The sequence below is a fragment of the Balaenoptera borealis genome (assembly GCF_965194805.1).
Source record: "Balaenoptera borealis genome assembly, chromosome: 12".
NCBI lineage: Eukaryota > Metazoa > Chordata > Mammalia > Artiodactyla > Balaenopteridae > Balaenoptera > Balaenoptera borealis.
The window spans coordinates 43,550,964-43,570,268 of NC_138869.1; the positions used below are offsets into that span (position 1 = coordinate 43,550,964).

The 19,305-nt window shown below is 40.7% G+C and overlaps 1 protein-coding gene across 3 annotated transcripts in view; it reads left to right on the forward strand.

Moving 5' to 3' along the window:
• The window catches only part of PRKAR2A (protein kinase cAMP-dependent type II regulatory subunit alpha), an 83,343-nt gene extending 64,790 nt beyond the window's left edge, over positions 1-18,553 (forward strand). For all 3 annotated transcript variants that reach the window (XM_082344987.1, XM_082344988.1, XM_082344989.1), the window contains 5 exons: positions 6,279-6,380; positions 6,554-6,628; positions 11,077-11,142; positions 13,794-13,935; positions 14,425-18,553. In XM_082344987.1, the coding sequence (XP_082201113.1) occupies positions 6,279-6,380; positions 6,554-6,628; positions 11,077-11,142; positions 13,794-13,935; positions 14,425-14,558 (519 nt within the window). In that variant the 3' untranslated portion in view covers positions 14,559-18,553. The remainder of the gene's footprint in view (positions 1-6,278; positions 6,381-6,553; positions 6,629-11,076; positions 11,143-13,793; positions 13,936-14,424) is intronic.
• The last annotated feature ends 752 nt before the right edge of the window (positions 18,554-19,305 follow it).

Genomic DNA, 19,305 nt, shown 5'->3' on the forward strand with positions numbered 1-19,305 from the left:
TTCAACAAACAATTATGAACACACTAGAAACAAAGGGAAAAAAATAGAAGGTCTCAGTGGAGAAATAGAAGACAGAAAGAAGATCCAAATGGAAATTTTAGAACTGGAAAATACAGTAACCAAAATAAAAACTCACTAGATGGGCTCAATAGCAGAATGAATATAAGGGAGGAAAGAATCAGTGAACTTGAAGATAGAACAATAGAAATTACCCAGTCTGAACAACAGAAAGAAAATAGACTGAAATGAACAGAGCCTGTGGAATAATAACAAAAGATACAGTATTTGTGTCATCAGAGTCCCAGAAGGAGAGGAGAAAGAATATAGAGCTAAAAAATTATTCAAGGAAATAATAGTTGGAAAATTCCCAAATTTGGTGAAAGATAATAAACCTACAGATTCAAGAAGCTGAGTGAACTTCAAATTAGATAAACCCAAAGAAATCTATGCCAGAACACATCAGAATCAAACTTTAGAAAACTAAAGACAGGAAAAAATTTGAAAGCAACTAGAGAGAAACAACGCTTTACCTACAGAGGAAAAACAATTTGAATGACACCAGATTTCCTATCCATGAAGGCCAGAAGGAAGTAGCACAGCATTTTGCAATTGCTGAAAGAAAAGAACTGTCAACTCAGAATTCTATACCTAGTGAGAATATCCTTCAGGAATGAAGATATTCTCAGATAAAACAAAACTGAGACTTTGTCACCTGCAGAAGTGATAAAAGAAAGAAATTTGGAACATCAAGAATGGAGAAAGAATAACATCGAGTAAACATATGGATAGGCATAAAAGTCTATCCTCCTCTTGAGTTTTCTAAAATAGGTTAGATGCTTGAAGCAAAATTATAACATTGTCTTACGTGGTTCTTAATGTATATAGAGGAAATATTTAAGACAATTATATTCTAAAGGGGAAGGAAAGGGGCCTAAATGGAAGTTAAACTTCTACACTTTACTCAAACTACTAAAATGTTGACACCAGTAGACCATGATAAGTTACATATATAAATATAATACATAGAGCAACCACTAAAGTAATCTGTACAAAGAGATACACTCAAATGCTCTATAAATCCATTCAGGTAACCTGCAGGAAGGCAAGAAAAGTGAAACAGAAGAACAGGAAACAGGGAAGAACAGAAAACATTGAATAAAATGGTAGACGTAAGCCCTAGTATATGAATAATTACTATAAATATAGATGATCTAAATATACCAACTGAACTTACTTACAAAGCAGAAGTAGAGTCATGAATGTAGAAAACAAACTTATGGTTACCAGGGGATAAGCAGGGGGGAGGGATAAATTGGGAGATTGAGACTGACATATACACATTATGGGAAAAGAATCTCAAAGAGTGTTTATATGTATAACTGATTCACTTTGCTGTACACCTGAAACTAACACAACATTGTAAATCAACTATACTCCAATAAAAAAACTTTTTTAAAAGCTGTTATGCCAAGTTAATTCAGTCTAACTAATTAGAGGGCAGGAAGTTCTTTAAATTATTGTATGTGCTGTCTGAGAAACACACTTGAATATAGCTACAGATTTCATTAATTGCAGTTCATTATTTTCCAGGTTAGTTACTAAACTTGCATCAGAAGGTCAAAGACAGCAATTTTGTCAGCTGCCACTTCTCTCAGTGCTGTATCTTTTTGCATTTCTGGAACTCAGACAGAAATTGATTACAAACAAAAATCTCCATAAAAATGAGAAACATAAGTCTTTATGAATATGTTCAAGCCAAATGATTTTGTAAAGTGTAAGAATCTTTGTTTTTAAGGACTTCCTTATAATCTTTATTTTCGGACTTCCCCGGTGGCACAGTGGTTAAGAATCTGCCTGCCAATGCAGGGGACCCAGGTTCGATCCCTGGTCTGGGAAGATCCCACATGCCACAGAGCAACTAAGCCCGTGTGCCACAACTACTGAACCTGTGCTCTAGAGCCCGCGAGCCACAACTACTGAAGCCCGCATGCCCTAGAGCCTGCGTACTGCAACTACTGAGCCCATGTGCCACAACTACTGAAGCCTGTGTGCTGTAGGGCCCGCGTGCTGCAACTACTGAAGCCCACGCGCCTAGAGCCCGTGCTCCACAACAAGAGAAGCCACTGCAATGAGAAGCCCACGCACCGCAACGAAGAGTAGCCCCCACTCACTGCAACTAGAGAAGGCCTGTGCACAGCAGCTAAGGCCCGACGCAGCCAAAAATAAATAATTTTTTAAAAAAGAAAGTAAAAGTATAGTAATAGATATACTATGCAAACATTAACCAGAAGAAAGCAGGAGAACTTATATTAATATCAGATAAGTAGACTTCACAGCAAAGAAAATTACCAGAGACAAAGAGGAACATTACATAATAATGAAAGAGTTAATCTACCAAGAAGACACAGAAACCCTAAATATGTATATACCAAACAACAGAGCTTCAAAATATGTAAAGCAAAAACTGATAGAACTGAAAGAAGAAATAGACAAATCCACAGTTACATGTGCAGACTTCAACACCCCTTTCTCAACAATTGATAGGACAACTAGACGAAAAATTGGGAAGGATACAGAACTTAACATCACCATCGACCAAAAGGATCAAATTGAAATTTATAGGACACTTCACACAACAACAGAGAATACACATTCTTTTCCAGCCCACAAATGTTCACTGAGATAGACTACATGTATCCTGGGATATAAAATAAAACTTAACAATTTTAAAAGAATTGAAATCAGACAGTGTGTTCTCTAACCACAATGGAATGAAACCAGAAATCAGTAACAGAAAGATAACAGGAAAATCTCCAAACACTTGGAAATCAACCCATTCCTAAGTAATCTAAAAGTCAAAGAGAAAGTCTCAATAGAAATTTATTAAAAATGAACTGTAAAACTGCTTGCCTTAGACTTCCCTGGTGGCACAGTGGTTAAAAATCCGCCTGCCAATGCAGGGGACATGGGTTCGAGCCCTAGTCTGGGAAGATCCCACATGCCGTGGAGCAACTAAGCCCATGAGTCACAACTACTGAGCCCACATGCCACAACTACTGAACCCATGTGCCACAACTACTGAAGCCCACGCACCTAGAGTCTGTGCTCCACCAAGAGAAGCCACTGCAATGAGAAACCTGTGCACTGTAATGAAGAGTAGCCCCTGCTCGCCACAACTAGAGAAAGCCTGCACACAGCAACAAAGACCCAATGCAGCAAAAAGTAATAATAATAATTAATTAATTTTAAAAAACAACTGCTTGCCTTGTGGTTTGGATATGAGAATTAAATAGAAGCACATCCGAGAAGCAGTTTCCTCGGTGCCTGCACAAGGTAGGGTACTACAGAGTGGTGGCACCTGCTTTCCTTGGTTGTGGTAGCCAAAAAAAAAATAAGTGTATTTTATTCACCCTTCCATTCCTGAAACTCCCTCTCCTGAGATCCCTGCCCTGCCTTCCTAGTTCCTAGCCTTATTCTTTGCAGTCTTTTCTTTCTCTCCCTGCTATCTTAAGTGAGATTCATCTCCCTGCTGCCTTACGTGACCTATTTAGATGCCCTTTTCTCCTGCGTTATTCACCTGCTTTATAGCCCAAACCCTTTCAAAGCTTCAGTACCGCCTTCAGGAAAGTGACTCTCAGAGGGTCCTCTATAGCCTGACTTTTTACTTGTGCCTTCCAAGGCCTTTGGAAATGCCTTCTGAGGCTAAAGCAGGGAGGACCTGGTGTTGCCACTGAGTTTCTCAAATTGGATTCTATATTCCTTCTCTTACTGGGGGCAGCTGCCACCATGACCACTACACTTAGTCTCTGCTCCCACTCTGTCTTGCTTGCATGAAAGGGAGTAGAAACTTTCTTTTTTTTTTTTTAATATATATTTATTTATTTGGCTGCACCAGGTCTTAGTTGCAGCACTTGGGATCTACATTGCGGCGTGTGGGATCTTTTAGTTGCGGTATGTGGGATCTTTTAGTTGCAGCATGTGGGATCTAGTTCCCTGACCAGGGATTGAACCCAGGCCCCCTGCGGAGCGCGGAGTCTTTTTTTTTTTTTTTTTTTTTTAAATTATAAATTTATTGATTTATTTTTGGCTATATTGGGTCTTCATTGCTGCACCCGGGCTTTCTCTAGTTGTGGCGAGCAGGTGCCACTCTGTTGTGGTGCGTGGGCTTCTCATTGCGGTGGCTTCTCTTGTTGTGGAGCACAGGCTCTAGGCGCGTGGGCTTCAGTAGTTGTGGCATGCGGGCTCAGTAGTTGTGGCTCACGGGCTCCAGAGCACAGGCTCAGTAGTTGTGGCGTACGGGCTTAGTTGCTCCGCAGCATGTAGGATCTTCCCGGACCAGGGCTCGAACCTGTGTCCCCTGCATTGGCAGGTGGATTCTTAACCACTGTGCCACCAGGGAAGTCCCAGTAGAAACTTTCTGCAGTCAAAGGAAAGGGTAGTATTCTTTTTCTCTTTTGAACTTCAGGGCTATTTGCTTGACGCTGAACACTTGCTGCCTGAGGGAGCTACCATTTCACAGTAGGAGTTTCCTCTTCACGGCTCCATTGGAAGCTCCCTGAAAGCTGGGTTGCTGTCTGGTGTTTTTTTATACCCTCCACAGTCATAGGAACTGGACTTGCACAGCCTGAGAGCTCTGGGAAGTGCAAAAGCATGCGTAGAAAGGGTTGGAACACAAATAGAGATATCAGTTGTTTTCTGTTTAGCTAGAAATACAGTTTATTGCTGCAATTGTAGTAATCTTTGTAACATTATAGATGGATTTAGAAATACTGTTTTTTTGACAATGTCTGCTCAAACATAAGGAAGGGAATTTTATAATTCCCATTGTCTCAAGTCTTGATTGTTCTCTTTCCACAGCACTCTTGGCCTAGATTGGTGCAGGAAACATGTAGAAACTGAAGTCTAAAGATAATGGAGTAATATTCCAAAGTATAACAGTAACATTTTAAATGATACATCTCTAACCTTGGACTTCAAAAAAGTAGTGGCAAGTGATGCAGCTCATTAGAGCAGTCAGAGATTGAATGGCTCTTTTCAAGCAGACAGATGGAAAAGAAAATGGGGGCAGAATCTGGCTTAGTACCAGAGAGCAGACATTACTTGTACTTCAGTTTAGGAAGGGAGGGTAGGAGTCTGCCACCTTTTATACTAGGAGTATAGGGTGCAGTTGGTGACTTCTCCTGTCAGGCAGATGAAGCATGGCATGGGATAGGACCAGGGAGTTCTGTGGCTGATGGAATATGAGCCAGTGAAACCTATTTAGACATCTCAACTCAGTTGTCTTCTATGTGTTTTCTCCACCCAGCTCCCACCCCATCATCAAGAGTACTAAAATAGCAAACCTACAGCTAAACATGCCCTTACCCCCTTGCTGTTTTTCATTCTTTCAACCTTTAGGATGTCATTACTGTACTTCAAAAAAAAAAAAAAATCTTTCTATTCCTGAGAGCCCGAGGTAGAAGAAAGGTACAATTAACTTAGGTACAAAAAACTGCCTACTCATGTAGGAGCCTAAGCAATTAACATTCTCCTGGCTGCATGTCCCTCCCCACACACGCATACACATATCTGAGAAGTACCTGACCATAGCTCTGGTTAACTGTCTCTTGAGTATGAATCCGTGACTTGCTGGGGTTAAGATATCTTTCACGTGCCTGCCTTCCATCTTGAGTTTCCTACTTTATCTCTCCATTAATTTAAAACCTACCTCTCCTTCAGGTCCCAGATAAATTTATATTTTTGCAACAAAATTATCCTTGATCACTCCAGGCTGTTGTGATCTCTCTCCTCAGAATTCTTGTGGCACTTACTTTGTCTCTGTAGTTCATCTAGCACATTTCATATGCTGTCCTGAACTGTAGTTTTTTATTCCTATAAATTTTGTATTGTCTCCCCATTGAGATTATAAAGTCCTTGAGGGCAAGAACCATCTGATTGTTTTATCTCCCTTTTTGAAGGTGCATCTTTTCACATTAAACAGTGACTGTGAGCTCACAAATGTTTGATTGGGACGTTTTAAATTTTGTATTCTATTTATGACCGATCCATAGGTGGCACCCATAGAGTGCTTGATAGCAGGTGACAACATGTGAGACATCTGTCTGGCTCAGGCTACAGGTCTTTTTCTCATAGCGATGACTGAGATTGAAATATCATTAAACACTCAGTTGACCCAGTACCTTCCAGAGACCTCTAATATTTGCTGTGGCATAGTTAATTAAACCATAGATGCTCCCTTATACAGGCATTTACCAGAATTTTCATATCCTTTCTTATAGGACCGTGTGACGTTTAGAAGAATCATAGTGAAAAATAATGCAAAAAAGAGGAAGATGTTTGAATCATTTATTGAATCTGTGCTGCTTCTTAAATCACTAGAGGTAAAGCCTATTTTAATAAGAGTCTGTTTATGGGGATTTAAGCAAAGCTGTTAAAACGATTCTCGTTAGGTTTCTTAAATCATACTATTCTAGCCCATTTCAATGTTGTATAGATACTATTTGTGACTTTTAATTAAGATGTTTCCTTACAATTTGTATGTTCATTGTTTCAGGTGTCAGAACGAATGAAGATTGTGGATGTAATAGGAGAAAAGGTCTATAAGGATGGAGAGCGCATAATCACTCAGGTGAGTGGGGGCCTTGCCCAGCTCCTTTCCCAGAAGCCACCTCCTGAAGGACTAGTGCATCATTTGTCCTCTCACTTTGGGGATCTCATGTTGCACGGTACGCAGGCACACTTCCTGCAGAGTGTTCTAAAGCCCATTGATGTTCAGCTCACTGACTTAGGCACATCTCTTGCCTCCATTCACCTTCCTTGGCTTCCGGTGTTTGTTCTTTTGGATGTCATTTTCTTTTAACCCTGAGTAAGCTTCCTGCATCACTGTTAAAACCTGGAGAAGGTCGAAAGGTTGTGTACCTTCTCTCTATGTTTGGCACAAAGTCCCTTTTAGCTAATCTAACACAAACCAGTCTTCAGTGACTGACCAGATTTGTAGGGTATCTTTAGTGTTTCCTTTGTACCTTTTCGTCATGTTATTTTTGGGTACTGTAAGGATCATCACAGTGGACTGGAACATGATGATGAGTGCTCTGTAATAATTTTCCTAGTCTACTATGTTTCCATTTTTAATTATATGTAAAGAGTATTATAGACTTTTCCGGGTCTAAAACTTCTCTGCCAGTGGTTCTGGCAAGAGCCCTGGGAAGGGGAATTCCCTGGTGGTCCAGTGGTTAGGACTCCGTGCTTCCACTGCAGGGGGCATGGGTTCGATCCCTGGTTGGGGAACTAAGATCCCACAAGCTGCACGGCGCAGCCAAAAAAAATTTTTTTAATTAAAAAAAAAAAGAGCCACTGGGAAGATGTCTGGTTGGTCTGGGTTGGGGAATGTGTCCATACCTGAACCCAGAGCTGGGGCTAGAAGGAAGACTCAGATTGGTCAAGCCTGAATCCCCAGACCACCCTTGGGCCCTGGAGGTGGAGTTGGCCCAACCAGTACCACAGAGATTAATCAGGCTTATCATAAAAGGAGAGAGAGATGCTCCCCGAGAAAAAAGACTAACAAAAAAATGATGTCTACTCCAAGTGGCATCTCTAAATGCCTTTGTTTTCTAGATAGCCCCACTGTTAATAATTCTTTTAATTAGAAATTGGTTTGATTCGGTAAATATTTATTAAGATAGACAAGTAGGACCAGATATAAGTGCTATAATGAGAGGAAAAAGAATGGCACTGAGGACTTCCCTGGTGGCGCAGTGGTTAAGAATCCACCTGCCAATTCAGGGGACACCGGTTCGAGCCCTGGTCCGGGAAGATCCCACATGACGCAGAGCAGCTAAGCCCATGTGCCACAACTACTGAACCTGTGCTCTAGAGCCCACGAGCCACAACTACTGAAGCCTGTGTGCCTAGAGCCCATGCACCGCAACAAACAGTAGCCCCAGCTCGCCGCAACTAGAGAAAGCTCGTGTGCAGCAACGAAGACCCAATGCAGCCATAAATAAATAAATAAATTTATTTTTTTAAAAAAAAGAGTGGCAGTGAGAATATAGAACAGGATGTATTCTATATGGTTTCATGCAGGAAATTCCCTTTGAGCTAAGCTTAAAGAACAAGTGCAGTTCCAGCAGTTGAGGTCAGGGAAGGATCTTTCAGGGCAAGAGAACAATGTGAGCAAAGGCCTGTGGGTGTAAGCTGTGTTCCAGGGCAGGTATACTAGTATGGTAAGAATGTAGAGCTGAGTTGCAGGAATGGGACATGTTGACTGGCCACATTTGCTTCTGAAGCTGTGGTGCTTTAATTTACTCCCAAAGAACCTCTACTTAATCCTGAAAAGCCCCAGGCCTTCAGGAGGTATGTCAAGAGGTATGAAAAACCACAGTGTTTTCTGGGATGTCTGTGTTCTTGAAGATAGGAGTGCTAGGTGGTGGTGCAGAATGGACACAAATTAAGATGATACCCACCTTATTATAGACCCCTTTCCGCAGTGTCTCTAGACCAAGGCTTCTCTGGCTGAGGTCCCAGGACTACCAGCATTAGCATCATACAGGAATGTTAGAAATTCAAGTGCCTGGGCCCCACCCCAGACCTACTGCAGAAACTATGCTTAATGTTGTTTTGTTTGTTTGGTCAACTTTGTTACCCTATATTTTATATACAGTAAAATTACCAAGTTTAAGTATACAATTTGAGAGTTTTGTTTTGTTTTGTTTTGTTTTAAACATTTACATATTTAGGCCTTCTTTCTTTCTTTCTTTATTATTTTTGGGTGTGTTGGGTCTTCGTTTCTGTGCGAGGGCTTTCTCTAGTTGCGGCAAGCGGGGGCCACTCTTCATCGCGGTGCACGGGCCTCTCACTGTCGTGGCCTCTCTTGTTGCGGAGCACAGGCTCCAGACGTGCAGGCTCAGTAGTTGTGGCTCACGGGCCTAGTTGCTCCGTGGCATGTGGGATCTTCCCAGATCAGGGCTCGAACCCGTGTCCCCTGCATTGGCAGGCAGATTCTCAACCGCTGCGCCACCAGGGAAGCCCAATTTGAGAGTTTTATAACCCATCCCTATAATCATAGTGTACAGCATTTCTGTCATCCCAAAAAGCTCCCTTGTTTGTATTTTAAGTAAATCCCCTCACCCACTCCCTTGCTCCTGGAAACCACTGACCTGCTTTCTATCGCTCTAAAAATTCCTTTTCTAGAATTTCATATAAATGAAACCATATAATGTGTAGTTTTTTGTGTCTGACTTCTTTCTCTTAGCATAATGTTTTTGAGATTTATCCATGTTGCTGTATGTATCAGAGGATCATTCCTTTTTATTGCTGAGTAGTATTTCATTATACAGATGTACCATAATTCATCTTTCCACTCACCAGTTGAGAGACATTTGGGGTCTTTCCAGTTTTTGGCAATTATGAATAAAGCTGCAATAAGTATTTGCATACAAGTCTTTGTATAGACATATGTTTTTATGGAATTGCTGAGTCATATGGTAAACATAGGTTTAACAAATTGCCAAAATGTTTTTTAAAATGTCTGTACCATTCTGCATTCCCCCAGCAATGTTCAAGAGTTCCAGTTGCTCTGTATCCTCATCAGCACTTAGTATCGAGTCTTTAGTGTTAGCTATCCTAGTATGAAGTGTTATCTCATTTTGGTTTTATTTTGCATTTACCTAATGTCTAATGATGGTGAGCATCTTTTCCTGTGATTGCTTGCCATCCATATATTTTCTTTGGTGAAGTACATCTTTTGCCCTATTTAAAATTGGTCATTTGTCTTCTTAATATATTGAGTTGTTAGAATTCTTTATGTACTCTGAGAACAAATCCTTTATCAGACAAATGATTTGCAAATATTTCTCCCAAAATGTGGCTGTGGCCATGACTTGTCTCTTCATTTTATTAATAATACCTTTTAAAAAGCAGAAGTCTTTAATTTTGACAAGTCCAGTTTGTCATTTTTTTCTCTTGTAATTCACTCTTTTTGTGCCCTATTAAAAAAAAATGTTTGCACAGTTAGTAAGATTTTCTCCTATTTTACTTCTAGGCAAGCACTGTTCAATAGAAATATTATGTGAGCCACATACAATTTAAAATATTTTAGTAGCCAAATTAAAAAAAAATGAAACAGGTGAGCTTAATTTTAATAATATATTTTTAGCCTAATATATGTAAAATATTACATTTCAACATCTAAGTGATATAAAAATTTAATAATGAGATATTTTACATTTGGGGGATATTCAGTCTTTAAAATTCAATGTGTATTTTACACTTACAGCACCTATAAATCTATACAAGCCATAGTTCAGGTGCCCAGTAGGCCCATGTGACTAGTGGCTACTGTACTGAGCCGTGCAGTTCTAGTTTCATAGTTTTAGATCTTACATTTAGATCTATGATCCATTTTGAATTAATTACATGGTATAAGGTTAGGGTTTTTCATATGGATGTCCAATTGTTTCAGCACCATTTGTTGAAGAGATTTTCCTATCCCATTGCCTTGACACTTGCATTGAAAACCAATTGGCCATATATGTTTGGGTCTATTTCTGGTCTCTTTTTGTTCCATTGATCTACATCTGTCTCTCAGTTAATAATACTGCACTGTCTTGATTACAGTAGCCTTACATAGTAAATCTTAAAATCAGATAGTTTAAGCCCTCCAAATTTTGTGTTCTTTTTTTTTTTTTTTAATAAATTTATTTTAGTTGTTTATTTTTGGCTGCATTGGGTCTTCATTGCTGCGCGCGAGCTTTCTCTAGTTGCGGCGAGCGGGGGATCTACTCTTCGTTGTGGTGCGCGGGCTGATGCTCTATGCAGTTACCAGCCGGGGCATATTCATGGAGACAAATGTGAATACTCCATGTTAGGAAGTGAGAGATGTTTGTCAGTCATGGTTGGACTAACATCCCTGGCAATCAGGATCCTCTCGTTTTGTTCTGAATTTGTTAACCATTGACTGGTTTGTAGGTTTGGAAAATAAATACCAATTCAAGCTCAGGCAATGTGAAAATGATCTATTTCTATGTCCCTCTTTAATACATATATATGGCTCTGACCTGACCTCCTCTCCCTTTTCAGGGTGAAAAGGCTGATAGCTTTTACATCATAGAGTCCGGCGAAGTGAGCATCTTGATTAAAAGCAAGGTGAGTTTATGTGTGATGGTGTGAGTTATGCCAGGGGAGATCCAGATGCCAGGTATATGCACAGAAAGTAACTGTTTGCTTTAATAATGTGAAGTGTGTTTAGTGTATCAAAACCATCATTATGTGAGATATGTGACTGACAGTGACCAATGTTTAAGCCCATTCATTGATAAAGATTTAGTATATTTTTTCTTGTTCCTATTGCCTTTACCTCTGTTACATAATTAATGATATGAGAAATATTGGTCTACAAATCAATAAGAAAAAGGATAAGCACCCTAACAGAAAATGGGGCAATTATATAATAAAAAATACATGTGAGTGTTGAATATGAAAAAGCTTCCTTTTTAGAGCACTAGGAAGGGAGGTCTCTAGGACAATTATTATTATGGCCATTTGATGGATAGGGAGACCTAGAAAACACAGTGACCTATAGGTGGGAAGAGTGATTCTTACCATAAATCCATCATCATCAGATTTCCTGTTTCAATTTTTTTAAGAATAAAGAATTTGTTAAAATACTGAGTTACATTATAATACTAAATCAACCTAGTGTAAAACCTTTTATGGAATATTTTTTGTAAAAGTTAAGTATGGAGAAAGAAAGAAAAATATGATTACTGCCTATAAGATGGCTTGATTCCTAATTAAAAATATATTTTTTTACTTATAGTTTTTAGACTACTGATATATGTTTGTACATATCTCATATTCATTGACACCTGCTGATCACAGCATAGTGTTGGGTTTGTAGGTCTAGCAGCACTGTGGCACTGGGTTGGGAAAGGGGGAGTTTGTCAGAAATTCAGTCTTGGGCTCTGCCCCAGACCTACTGAATCAGAATCTGCATTGTATCAAAACCCCCAGGGGGCTGGTGTTCACAGTACAGTGTGATAAGTGCTACTCTAGAGAAGGGACTAGGTAGACATGAACACGTCTGCAGTCCCAGAGAATACAACAGAAATTGGAAAGAGAGCAGTGGCTCGGAAGGGGCAGATCAACTTCGGAGCAGACCGGTCAGGGCAGAAGTGTGAAAGGAGGAAAAGTCACACCATGTAAGCCAGTGTGGTACTTTTGTTTATTTTTCTAAATTAACCTTCAGGGACTTCCCTGGTGGCGCAGTGGTTAAGAATCCTCTTGCCAGTGCAGGGGACATGGGTTCGATCCCTAGTCCGGGAAGATCCCACATGCCACAGAGCAACTAAGCCCGTGTGCCACAACTACTGAGCCCGTGCTCTAGAGCCTGCAAACCACAACTACTGGGCCCACGCTCTGCAGCTCCTGAAGCCCGTGCGCCTAGAGACCGTGCTCTGCAACAAGACAAGCCACCGCAATGAGAAGCCGCGCACCACAGCAAAGAGTAGCCACCGCTCACTGCAACTAGAGAAAGCCCGCGCACAGCAACGAAGACCCAACGCGGCCAAATAAATAAATTAATTAATAATAATAATAATAAATTAACCTTTAAAAAAGTTATTTATCTGCCTGTAACATAAAGTCGTTCTTAAAGATTTAGACTAATTCTTATTAATGTTTAAGTATTTTTTTACTTAAATTATTGCTTAGCTTAGCAGACGGATTTGTTTTAAAAAAAAGAAGAAACTCTAGGGGCTTCCCTGGTGGCGCAGTGGTTAAGAATCTGCCTGCCAATGCAGGGGACACCGGTTCGAGCCCTGGTCTGGGAAGATCCCACATGCCGCAGAGCGACTAGGCCCGTGAGCCACGACTACTGAGCCTGCGCGTCTGGAACCTGTGCTCCGCAATGGGAGAGGCTGCGACAGTGAGAGGCCTGTGCACCGCCGTGAAGAGTGGCCCCCGCTCGCCGGAACTGGAGAAAGCCCTCGCACAGAAACGAAGACCCAACACACCCAAAAATAAATAAATTAATTAATTTTTTAAAAAAAAAGAAACTCTAGATAGTAAATAAAATATAGTATCTTATTTTCAGTAATTTGAAAAGCACAAAGTATAACCTGCTTGATTTCTTAAACCACCATATTTCAAGGTTGACCATTACTTTTAAAAATATTTAGTTACTTAACTCTTCTAAACAAATATGGTAGGGGGACCACTAACTTAAGATGCAGATAGTACCTAAAAATAAAATTTGTCAACGTAAAGTATTGTCCGAGAAAAGCATGGCCTCAAGTCAAAAAGAAGTAGCCCTGAATTGTGACTGTTAACCTATGCGAAGCATTGACGTTATTTAGGAAGAATTAGCAAAAGACCTTGTCTTCTACCCTGTGTCTCAGAAGTCAGCATCTACCAAATGGATCGCATTCATATATGTATAATATATAAATATAAAATATATAAAAATATGCATTATTATATGTTAATATATAGTATATTAACATAATATTATATACTATTTTATATACTATATTAATATATCATATTAATATATACTATAATAATATTATACATATATATATATACACCTTACCTCTTGGTAAAAGCCAACTCATTTGGTTAAACCAGGCCACTGAGATTAGCCCATGCAGTTTACATGGTACAGTTAGAGTCTCTGCAACATGAATTTCTAAGTAATTGTGTTAAGTGTACTGAAAAGGGAATGTAAGTGTGTACAACTGGACGTGCCTAGTTGTGATTCTGGAATCAGCCCCGGTCATATTCTCTACCTGCTCTAGACTAAAGCAAACAAGGATGGTGGGAACCAGGAGGTCGAGATTGCCCGCTGCCGTAAGGGGCAGTACTTTGGAGAGCTTGCACTGGTCACCAACAAACCCAGAGCTGCTTCGGCTTATGCAGTGGGAGATGTGAAATGCTTAGGTAAGAAAAATTCTATATGCATTAGTGTTTTTTTTTTTTTCTAACATGCAGTATTTTTTTCCCATCAGCAAGCCTTGACTTATTCTGTCAGCTCTCACTCACATCTAGGCTTGAACAGTTTGTGTGACCAACCAGAAATGGGTGCATGTGTTCCTTTAGCAAACAGTTTTGAGCACTGACAATAGCCTATGAACAGGCGTATAGACCTCCTGGCTGTGTGGAAAGAGCAGTGATGGAGACAGGTGTCCAGGGCTGTGTGGGAACAGAGGGAATGAGTGCTGCTGCGCTCTGCAAAGTCTCAAACTTAGATGACATAGTCCTGCTGTGTTCACATAGAAACATCCCTTCTTTTTCCAAGTGTCCAGTATCCAATAGTCCAGTTCCTACAACGTGAATGGATATGTTTAAGAAAAGGTTTGCATGAGGGAAATGACTGAATTATTGGTGTAGAGAACTTATTCTCTCCCTCACCTCTTTTTAACAATGCAGTTATGGATGTACAAGCATTTGAGAGGCTTCTGGGGCCCTGCATGGACATCATGAAGAGGAACATCTCACACTACGAGGAACAGCTGGTGAAGATGTTCGGCTCCAGCATGGATCTGATAGATCCTGGGCAGTAGGTGTGCCACACCCCAGAGCCTTCTCAGTGTGACCCCAAAACCTTCTGGTCAGCCACAGAACACAAACAGAAAATGTGACAGAACTGTTCCTGCTGTTGCCGCCACCACTGCCATTGCTATGGCTGTGGGCGTTTAGAAAACTTGGAAGTCAGCACTAAAGGATGGGTAGAGGTTCAACCCACACCTCCACTTTGCTTCTGAAAGCCCATTATTAGACCACTTGTAATGATTACTCCAACCCAGTTTTCACATCTTTGGTTCAAAATGGCATGTCTCTCCAACAAGTTAAGTGCCTGATACAAAGTCCAAAGTGTAAACATCTTCCTTTCCTCTCTTGCTGCTACTGTTGCTTTTGGAAGTTACCACAGGTTGGCACAAACCTGTTGTATTACTGTAGACACCCTCCCCCAACCTTTTATAGCCTTCCGTTTCCTCATTTGTCCTTTGAGAAAGTCCACAACTGTAGCCTTTGGTTTTACCATCGAAAATGGTGGCAGATGTGATGGAGGTCTGTGGTCCTGTGGCATTGTACTGTCTGCTGACCGTGACACACATGACAGCTGTCCCCAAACTCTCAGTGATGCTTAGGGAAAGGGCCTGCCCAGGGCCCAGCAGGTCAGCACCCCAAAGCACACTGGTCAGACATTGGAACCCACGTTAGAGCAGAAAATTTGAGTTTAGCACATTTTACAGGTAGCAGAGAGCCAGGGAAGGTTTTCTGGGTTGGGGGCGGGGGTGTTTTATTTTGTTTTAGTAGATTTTGTTTTGTTTAATCTCTGTGCAGTTTGCATGAGTGAATTGCTGTCCATTTATAAGGAGCTGGGGTCTGGGAGTGCCATGACTGTATCTGATCTAAATACTTTCCTGGGCAACTCCTGCCCATCTCTTATTACCAGTTGCTCTTACTGACTGATGGCAGTGTGCTGGCGAAGAGAGACCTTTCCCTCTACACCAGAGTTGTTATGTAGCTTTGCTTGTTGAACCATCAATTTTTAAACTCTTTAAAGAAGAAGCAGCTATTTTTTTGAAAAAAAAAAAAAAACAACTCTCTATTTAGAGAATTCCCCTGGACATATTCATATATATCAGTTTGTCAGCTGACTCAGGCATTCATCTTAAAGATCAGCTCTTTTTGTTAGCTTTTTTAAATCAGCATCACTTACAATTTCATAGAATTACTGCAAAGACCTTTCTAATTAAGATGTTGGGATATTTAGGGTTCCAGTTGTTAATCTCAGAGGAAAGTAATTTAGCTTGTATTTTAAAACTTTTTAAACCTTTTGATTATATCAGGTAGAATTCTAATGAATTATTGTAATTAACTAGATATATTTCAGAATGAAATTTTTTTTCTTCAGAATAACCTAGAATCAGATGCTACAAAAGATCCTAAGAGCAGTATGAAATTTACCTAAAGATAAATTTGGATGTCATAGCCAAGTTTATATTAAATCAAGAGGCCCTTTCCAATATGAATTTTTTTAACTTGTATATCTCAATAAATCCCTAAGTGATTACATGCTGGGGCTTGAGTCATTCCTGTTGTAGACAGTGATGGAGACCATATGGTCACCTTCCATTGTCCTCCTAAGCCAGGCTGTCTGCTTTTGCCATGAACAGTATGGTCAAGAGATTTTCAGAGTGGTGACCCATCACAACCTTGGTCAATTCTCCCTTTTTCTTGTGCTCCATGAAGTGAAAGCAGAAGGACTCTTTCAGACTGCCCTAGGTAGCCTGCCTTGCAGCTCTCAGAATTGTGAAACATTGTAACTAATACTCCAAAACAGGCAGCTAGCACTGGGAAAGCCTGTGTGGTTTTTCCCATGGTTTTCTGAGGTTCTTATTTTCTATGGTGTTGCTTTATTATCAAATATAAATTACGAAAGCAGATATTGCACTTTAGCAGACAAGAACCATACCTGTTTCTTACACAGGTAACAGGTACATTCAACTTCAGGAGTGACACAGAGGTGTAGCCTCAGACTGTGTAAGGACTCTGTTTAAACACTGAGCGGGGGAACTTCCCTGGTGGTCCAGTGGATAAGACTCCCCGCTCCCAGTACAGGGAACCCGGGTTCAATCCCTGGTCAGGGAACTAGATCCCACATGCATGCCACAACTAAGAGTTTGCATTCTGCAACTAAGGAGCTGGCGAGCCACAACTAAGGAGCCTGCCTGCCTCAACTAAGACCCAGCGCAACCAAATAAAATAAATAAATATTTTTAAAACAAAAATAAAAATAAATAAATAAACAAACAGAGTGGATGCTCCCTTACACCCCGCATGCCAGCATTAGTTAGGGCCAGCTGTGAACTCCGAGCCCGTCACTCGCGCAGGCTGCTAGGGATGGGACTTCTCACCTTGCCCTCTTTCACATCCCAGTTCAATCTTCCCCTTCATAGAAGCCTCTCTGACACCCCGAACTTACTGATGCTTTCTGTTTTACAAAGTAGAATTCATCAGGTTTAAGTCTTCCTGCTCTAACTGCGGATTGACACATGGATCATCAGTCCAGACCCTCACTGCATGTAGGGCCCCTTGAGGGTCTGACTTGAGGAAGGGAGACTTTACAGGGACCAGTGTGAGTGAAAAGGACACAGCCATTACCAAGGTGCCAGGAGTCTGACAGTGTTGCAATTCTCTTTACAGCATGAGGAATCGAAGGTGGCAGACCAAGTTCAACTCAGGACTCTGGTGTCCACATTGTGCTGGGTAAGCCCTGCACTGAGAGTTGAGCCTCACAGGGAGGAGCATGTGTTGGGAAGAGGTCTTTTTGATAATTGTTTTATACTGTTCTCTTCTATGATGGGTTCGAGCTTCATGATCTCTTTTCTGGCTTTGCTATTGATTTTGCATGGTGGAGAATGTACCTGAGAGCCTTGAGGTTCAACCTGCAGTATTATTCTTCCTGCTGGCCCCAGTTTATCACACCCCCTTTCTTCTTTTGGTTGTATTCTCTGAAGGAAGGGTTCATCTGCTCTGTCCTCTTAGTCCATAGTCCTTATATATACATATGTTATGTATAATTGCAGTAGATTCTCAGAAATCAGGGTGGAGCTTTTTCTTTGAACAGTTTAATGAGCGAATTCAGCAGCATAGTGTCAAGAAATTATTCTCCAGCCAGGAGAGGTCATGTTCATCCTCTTATTGCCCAGATTCTCTAGTTACAACGGTACAGTAGTCAGTGAGAGGTGCCACTGGCACCCAACAGCCCCTGGACACACAGCATTTCCATGTCCTGTCACAGTGTACAAACAATTCTCTCATTTAGGAAAATTGAATGAGCATTTTTGCACAGAGAAAAAGGAAAAAGACCCATGAATGTCATCTTCTATATTTTGTTTTCAGTTGGCTAATGTTGAATTTTTTGTTCTTGACATGCACTTGTAAACCAATCTTGCCAAGATACAAGTTGTTTTGGTTTTTCACTACAATTACCTCTTGTTCCTCCTGTCCTGACTGCTGACGTTCCTCAATGATTCTAATGTCTATTTTATGGGAAGCAGCCTTCCCATGGGTTTCCTTTTGCACACTGCAGGGCTATCTTTATACTTCTAAAAAAAGGAGAAAACTGTCACTAAACTCATGGGGGATTTGCAGAAAACCATTTAGCCCACCTTGAGCAAAAGGTAGATTCCTCATTGTTTTCCTAAGCTCACTGTAATAAAAGAAATCTAATTCAGCATTATTGTGCTACCTCAAAGGTAGAAATGTTTTAAGGTGTTTTTGGTCCTGAGTTCTACACATAGTGTTTGAAATGTCTTTCAGTTGGAATTATTTTTAAATCATTGGGGAGAATCTTACTTTAACGTGTTTTACACTTGTATTTTAATCTCAGAAGAATAAGTGATTAGAAGGTGATCAATTCTTGCTCTGTAGTATTGAACATATGATTAAATCATTGTTTGCCATAAACAAGGTTGGGTTTTTTAAAAGGAAACTCTAGGGCTCAGCTTTGCTCTTGGTTAATAAAGGCTGACAAATCATATCTGAATTTTTGGTGCAGCCTTGTGTTGTGTGTTTGTCCTCATTTCAGGGTTCTAGGCCGTCACAGCATTCATCTAGCAGGTACATTATTGAGATTGGGGTGTGAGCTCTTAAAAATTAGAGAGGAGGCCTGGACATATATATTAGGGTTCTCCAGAGAAACAGAACCAATAGCGTGTATGTGTGAGGTGTGTGTGTGTGTATATATAAAGAGATTTATGGGAATTCCCTGGCAGTCCAGTGGTTAGGACTTGACGCTTTCACTGCCATGTCCCCAGGTTCAATCCCTGGTCAGGGAACTAAGATCCCACAAGCCGCACAGCACAGCCAAAAAAAAAAAAAAAAAAGAGAGAGAGAGATTTACTATAACGAATTGGCTCACACAGTTATGTATGTCCCAAGATATGAAGGGTGAGTTGGCAAGCTGTAGACCTAGGAAAGCTGATGGTTTAATTCCAGTCTGAGTCTGAAGACCTGAGAACCAGGAGAGCCAATAGCATATTTCCCACCCAAAGGCTGGCAGGCTTAAGACCCAGGAAGAGGTAATGTCCCAGTTTGAAGGCAGTCAGGCAGGATAATTCTCTCTTACTTGGGAGAGTCAGGCTTTTTGTTCTATTCAGACCTTCAACTGATTGGATGAGGCCCGCCCACATTAGGGAGGGCAATCTGCTTTACTCAGTCCACTGATTTAAATGTTACTCTCATCCAAAACCACCTTTTCAGAAACTCTCAGAACAATGTTTGACCAAATATCTGGGC